This window comes from Aedes albopictus, chromosome 1 (genome assembly GCF_035046485.1).
Source record: "Aedes albopictus strain Foshan chromosome 1, AalbF5, whole genome shotgun sequence".
NCBI lineage: Eukaryota > Metazoa > Arthropoda > Insecta > Diptera > Culicidae > Aedes > Aedes albopictus.
Window position 1 is genome coordinate 16,347,610 of NC_085136.1, and position 7,321 is coordinate 16,354,930.

The 7,321-nt window shown below is 45.7% G+C and overlaps 1 protein-coding gene across 2 annotated transcripts; it reads right to left on the reverse strand.

Moving 5' to 3' along the window:
• Positions 1 to 1,790: 1,790 nt before the first annotated feature.
• On the reverse strand, positions 1,791 to 4,619 carry LOC109415623 (uncharacterized). 2 transcript variants are annotated; one of them, XM_062857800.1, is made up of 3 exons: positions 4,276 to 4,619; positions 3,000 to 4,059; positions 1,791 to 2,963 (listed from the first exon to the last, which is right to left on the reverse strand). In XM_062857800.1, exons 1-3 carry the CDS (start codon positions 4,279 to 4,281, stop codon positions 2,080 to 2,082), a joined length of 1,950 nt encoding a protein of 649 aa, XP_062713784.1. In that variant the 5' UTR covers positions 4,282 to 4,619; the 3' UTR covers positions 1,791 to 2,079. The 2 variants fall into 2 exon arrangements, with proteins under 2 accessions (XP_062713784.1, XP_029711782.1); XM_029855922.2 differs by having other exon boundaries at positions 1,792 to 4,059.
• Positions 4,620 to 7,321: the final 2,702 nt, after the last annotated feature.

Sequence of the window (7,321 nt, forward strand, 5' to 3'; positions counted from 1 at the left end):
TTCTTACTTGTTTGTATAGGTTTGTACAACTTTGGGCGCCGCACAATGGTTTGAAAATATAAAATTGGTCAAAAATGATTTTCATATTGAGTTCGCTGCTACAAACCATGAACAATTAATGGATTCGTTGCGCTGGTTTGGGAAAACTGACCATCATTATTTTATCTTTTTTAATTACAAAGAACGGAGCCGTATTTTAAAAAGAAATTTTGGAAATTTGACCACCTTACACCATCAATGTGTGATTTTCAGTTGGGTTCACGGTGACAGTTTGTGACAGGTCCTCCTTGACATTAAGTAGCACGCAATCGAAGCCAGCTGTCTCCTCTCTCTCAGATAAAACCCAATACCTTTTTATGATTGACAGATTTTATTATGGTTGAGGTGCACCAGCCCCAGGTTCAACTTATTGCTGGTCCATGCCTCTTCCGGCGCTTTGTCTTCCACGCAACGTTCAAGACATCGGTTGACCACTTGGGCTACAGTCGAAAATAACGGTATTTCCTTTCGTGCAGATATCACTCAGCAATAACAAATTCGTTGCCATATCCGAGACTTTCAGCCTTCCGCTGAAATCAATTCATCCATCGGTGCTATCCAATACGACGGAACCCTTCGCTATGATCTGCATGCTGGTATTGTTCGCCGTTCAAACGGCTTTACCCACCGCTCAGCTGGCTTGCATCTCCTGGGATCATGCTTGCTGTACAAAGCACCTTCGTTACAGTTTGATCTAGGCGTCTTGGGCAAAACTTTCAATTTGACTGCGTCCGCCATCAGGCCGATACCAGACGCCTCAAGTCCCATTATCATAGGCTCGTGATGTTCCGTCTGGTAACCCCATCATTAGCATCGTCGCCTTCCAGCAATCGTCCACCTTGAATCCCATCGAGGCTAGTTTGTGGTTTGTGCCCATCAAGGTAGGCTTCGACGGATTGACAGCTGACAAGCCGTATTGAAGTGAACTTCCTTAGCAACCAAGTTAGCAACCCAATTTTCCTTGTCAGGCCGCTTTTTTGAAAGGCTGATTCGAGCTTCTTCTAGGTCGCTCACGCATCCGCCGCATCCAACACCAAACTGAAATTGAAGCTATCCAGACTCAGATGCTAGTGAGCGCCCGTTGCTTCAGGTCCTCCGTCACCAACGCTTGAGCTTCGACGGTTTCGGCACCGACGGCTTCCCAACATCCTTCGTGAATGAGAATCATCCGCATCGCAAACGCCCATGTTGTATAGTTCCCCGTGCCGCGTAGCTTCTCGATGGTCGGAAGCTCGAGCACTTCTTGCGTCAGCTGCGGTTCTTTCGTTTTCTCCACTTCAGGTAGCAACGTGATTCAGCGAAATTTCTACTTCGGATGTACTTCTTGAGATTACTTGAGGTTCAAAAAATTTCCGACTACGGTCCTCTTGCTCTCTGTCGAGTAACCTATAGCAGAGCAACTAGTAAAACGACTGGCTTCGTTGAACACTAGCAATGGAATGAAATTTTGTTGACTGTCCTGGTAACTAATGACAAGTTCATAACGATGCAAACAACAGAGCTACTATGATCGCAACAGTGCGACGCTTGACGAATCGAAATCAAGTGTACAGGGCGACTGGAAGCGATTGGCCCAGGGACGTTACCAGGCTAATGCCCCATTCGGCGTAGACTCACCGCTTCGAATTCTAGACCATCAAATGTAAATAGTCACATGAGCATGCCCGCTTGAAATGCGAATCAGCAAATGTCAAATTGGCGGTGATTGTCATGTCATCTCTTGTTAGTCTTATCTCAGAATTTATTGGCAGATAGTAATTAGTGATTTTAAAACATGTATTGATGATCGGACTCTTGAAACCAAAGTCAACTTTTCATTCATCCTCTTGATATGTATTTATTTGTATTCTATGGCACGGAATTCGACCTATATATTCTAGTATGTACTGTACATTTCGCGTAGCGCTTTCAGCTACATTTAGTGCTGAGTGCTTGCTTGTATCTTACTAAGGGTTAGTCAAAACCTACAAAATTTCCAACTACTAGCTTTCATACATTTTTGGTTGTATTTACAAATTGTTACTTAACCATAACGCTAGACTACTGGTGGTGATGCAGCAGCTGCGGGTGGACATTTTGCCCCTGGAAGTGGCCATTACTGAACGATCCCGCTCCAGCTTGCGCGTAGCTATGTGCCGACGCAGACGAGCTCGCCGACGCTCCCGAAGAAGCTCCTCCAAACTCGTGCCGGAGAGCAACATTCTCGTGCTGGAAGTTGTTGATGATCTGCTGGTTGACGTTGCCGACATCGCGTTGCTCCTCCTGGACTTGGTGTCCCAGTTCGAGACCCTTTTCGAAGACGACCTTCTGTTGTTGTTGGGCTTGGGCTTGCGCGTTGGCTGAGGCGTGGGAAGCTGCGTGAGCCGTATTGAACTGCTGGCGGTTGCCAATGGGAACCACAAGGTTCTCCGAATCGTCGTATTGGCCGCGTGTATTGTAGTTGTCGGCAGAATGACCCTGTGGGACAGAGGTGGCGTACATGACAACGACCTTCTCGTTTTGGTTCTGCTGGTGCTGCTGTTGGTTGAAGGGCGTGACGATCTGCACGGGTTCGGCCTGTTGCTGATGCTGGCTAACGGTGGCACCAACTTGATGGACAATGTGCGGAACTGCTCGGTCAACGACCAGAGGAAGGGCTTGCTGGATGACGTGCGGTGCAACCTGGCGGATGATGTTCGGAATGGCCTCCTGCAGGATTTGCTGTGTGATGTGCTCCTGGTCCAGCGTGACGGATGCTATTGGTTGAGGTTCCGCGGCTACCTTTGCAGAGGACTCTGCTTTGGCGACAGCGACGGCATTGGTCTCCGCTTCGGGTTCGGCAACGATCGGTAGGACGAGAGAAGTTGGCCCATCGGCAACGTCCTCAGCCGATGCCGCAGCGTATGCGGAAGATTGAGCAGCTGCGGCAGAATGGGCAGCAGCACCTGAATGGGCGGCAGCACCTGAATGGACAGTAGCACCTGAATGGGCAGCAGCGGCAGATTGAGCTTCTGCGAAGGATTGAGCAGCTGCAGCGGAATGAGCATCTGCGAAGGATCGGGCAGCTGCGGCAGATTGAGCTTCTGCGAGTGATTGGGCAGCTGCAGCGGAATAAGCATCTGCGAAGGACTGGGCTGCTGCGGAAGATTGAGCACCTGCGAAGGATTGGGCGCCTGCAGCGGAATGAGCATCTGCGAAGGATTGGGCAGCTGCAGAAGATTGAGCATCTGCGAAGGATTGGGCACCTGCCAAAGACTGTGCTGCCGCGAAAGATTGACCAAATGCGGATGCTCCGTTTCTGTTGCGAATATCCAACTGGACGGGATTAGCTACATGAGATAGAGAAAAATCCGAAACCGGCGAAAAGGTTTTCTCGATGGTGACGTGCTCCGCTGGTAGTGAGTACGAGTGACCATGAGACTTCACCATCTCTACGGAGTAGTCGCTAGGAAAGCTGTGGGAGGTTGGCGTGCTGAACGAATAGTCTTTGGATTGAAATATGCTGAAGTCGTCACGCGGCAGCTGTTGGAAGGTAAAATCAGTTGGTTCTTTGATGGTGTACGAAAAGGACTTCGATGGCACTATGCTGTATTCGGTTTTTGGTTCATGTACGGAGAATGAGCTCGATACGACTGGAAGCTCCTCGTAATAAGTGGTCACTGGAGGCGAAGGCTGAGGAACATATACTGTAGGCTGAACCACTCGCACAATCGGCGCTGGTTGAGCTGGGCGGGCTACCGCAGCCGGTGCAGGAGCGTGCCGGTAATAGGACGCATACGCTGGCTGAACAGGAGCCGAGGCTTGCCGATAGTAGGAGGCATATGCAGGTTGAACAGGTGCTGGAGCCGGAGCCGGAGCTTGCCGATAATAGGAAGCTTGTCCCGGCTGAACTGCAACTGGAGCTGCGGCATATCGATAGTACGAAGCATATCCAGGATGCACAGGGGCTGGTGCTGGTCTAGGTTGCAACAATCCCAGCAGTGAGCCCAGATTAATGGTTGCCTCCGTGCAGACGGCAACCGCTAGGAGGGTCAGTAGAATCTGCAAAAGAAAACACAAACACACACGTTCACAATCACAGTAGTCCATGGATTCGAATTGATGCTTGAGTCTGTTCACATTGTTAGCAATAATGGCAACAATTCTTGTTCACTTTCACTTGATTGCATCATAGTCCTTTCTTCAGCCATTTTGCACCGATTGTCTTTGACACTGCTCAAGCACCATTCTTCTCTGATTTTGCAAAACTTTTCTCACCTTCATTTCGAGATTTTGCACACTTATCCCGGAGAGATGGTTCAACTGGACTTGCGGGCGATAACCGTGACACTGAAATGTGCCGCCGAACAGCGCCAGAGTTTTATACCACACCCGCAGGCTCCCCAAAGCATGCCATGTTTTTTTCGATTTCTATTTTTTATAAAGACCATCGAATCCGGCTCATCGATATAAACATGGGTCACCATAATATTAGCGAATCGTTGCAACTGGCCGCGTCAGTTTCCTAGATTTGAATTTTAATATCCATTTCGCCTTCACATTTAGGAGTGGATCCAAACCACCTTTTCCAAAACACAAACACTTTTCTCGTCTCGGCCGCTTTGTTCCAATAAAAATGGATCCCCAAAGTTCGGACCCACACCTGATTTTATTGGCAAAAGCTAGAGAAAGCCTTGCAGCAGCCGAATTAGCATCGGAGAAAAAAAAAGAAGACACGCCACCAATCGCATCGACTATCACCATCAACACCGGCGGAGGAGCTACTCCTGAATGGAAGAAGTTTGAAGTTTATGCTAATCAATGCGCCTAAAACATTTATCACTCCCGCTTTATCTCGCCAATTCCACTCCTAGCCGTAAAACTAGTGGAACCAGATTTCGGAGCTCCATGGGCTCCCTCCAAGATGATCAAAACATCCTCGACTTAAGACCCTTATGTCGATTAAAAACACATCCATTGAAGCGCAACATATTTTATTTAAGCCTTAGAACCTTTTAATTGAGCTATATATCAATATCCGTTCTTCTTCAATCAAAGTAACCGCGTCGGCGTGATTGAAATGTGGTTCGTGTCAAAGCCCGTACAATAAATTATCACATAAGAGTCCATAAAATGCGCTATAAAACCGTTTCTATTTTTGCCTTGTCCATCAAACGCATTCTTATAAATAACCAATTCTACTTCCTAACTAGAAACGTGCCGTATCAAATTCGATGACCTCTCATGAATAAAATATGCATGATTTCATAATCATGATCCGATGAAAAGTGGCAAATAATCTATATGGCGAAACTATATGTTTCCGAAAGAAAATGAAAACAAAAACCGGTCGAACTTTTATTACGTTTCCGATGCTTCCTGGTGCAGAACAAGTTTGTGCTGTGAAGGTGTTTCATGAAGTTTGGACAGAACTTATGTTTTGATTATAATGGATTCTGAATGTGGAAACAACAATAATTCAAGTTTGAAATTCCTATATTACCTTGATAACTTGATGGATTTACTCCAGTGCCATCTGCGTCGGACTTGGGCGACGTTCCTCCAATTTATCCAAATCTTTATGGTTCCCCCAGGTCTTCTTTCGCCACAGCACAATTAGGATAACTCGTAATCGCAATACTCGGTTTGCGGCTGTCACTCTCCGTCATCGGTCACGCCCAATGATCACGCTCCACCTGGTCCACCCATATTGCTCTTTGCGCTCCTCGCCTTCTTGTGCCAAACAGATCAGCAGTAAACATCAACTTAGCATAACTTCAATTCGGCATTCGTGGAACATGTCCTGCTCTACCTATCCTTCCGGCTTTGACCATTATGTGACCAACATATGTGGTGGTTTAGTATGTTCCTGTGAAACTGGCAACACTGGTTTGATTAGAAAAGAAGAGCCGATGTTAATTGTAGATTGTTGGGTAAGGCGTTGATATAAATACCAAAATGTAAGTGTAATCATAGAAAAAGTATAAATGTAAATAACTAAATAAATGAATTTTAGCATTGAAGCTGCTATCATGAAGCTCTCGATAATTGGTTTATCGCTCCGAATACGACTGCTTACCCCAACAACCATGTTTTTGGGTGCTTGGTTAGCCGTAGACAGCAGCGAGCTCGTGGCGCATTCTTCACTGCCACCCACCGTTTTCCTGCAGACCGCCGAAGATCTATTGGATATTCGGCCGCAAGGAAGAGACTTTTCCAGGAGAAGACACGTGTTGTCTAGCTATTGGTTGGACTACTATTGAAAAATCATTATTACAGCTCTATGAACTACAACAACGGTTGCTAAGGGAAATCCATAACAACGGCATGATGTTGTCAAATTCAAATCATCATTGATTGCTTCGACGCTTCAACACAACATGATGTGGTAAATAGAATCCCCCCTACTCTAGCTAAACCGCTCTCAAAAGCTTGATGAGGTGATCCGCAACATGGACCGGCATGTTGTGAGAATGCCGAACAACAACCTCGCAAAACAAGTGTTTGCAAGAGATCCGAACGGTACAACATGACCTGGATCAGCTGGAAAAAGATCTGGTGAGTGTTGGTCCGTGACCGAAGTTGGAGGTTGACAGCCATGAACCGTGTATTATGGAGAAATATTATTAATTCAGTGTTATCTTGAATTTGATGTTAGGGTAATTGATCCGATCATGGAGGAGTTAAGCACTGGGTTCATGCTTAAACCACAATTGTATCGCCCCAAGCAAATTTTTTACATGGATTGAATTGAAAATATTAAAATCTATCTTTTATCTACGGGAAAATAAAGAAATATTGCCACTTTGAGGTTGTTATGAGCATTTTATTCGTTTTTATCTTAAAGAACATTGTGTTCCTATTGTTGCGGTATTTGTTCCTAATGTTGCGGTATTTGTTCCTAATGTTGCGGTATCCCATTGAAATCATATGGGATACCGCAACATTAGGAACACTACCGCAACAATAGGAACACAGCAGCAAACATATTAAGGAAAATATTTTTTTTTAATAGGTTTTTGGGCAAATCTTAAGCAAACAAATGGTGCAATCTCATAATTTAAGCACAATACATCTATTAAAAATACCTTTTGGTAACATTTCAGTCGAAAAAGTGCTCAATTGGCCATTACCGCAACATTAGGTACTACCACAACGATGGGAACAATTACCCTATACTAAATAATTGAAAATAAAGGGACTTCGCGGATTACTAAGGGCGCTGAAGGATTTTTTATAACTCAACACTAAAGCGGTTCGAATCTCTACTCTATTCTGCCTTACAATTTCACTTCCCATGCCCGGGCTTGCCGCAGTGATAGCA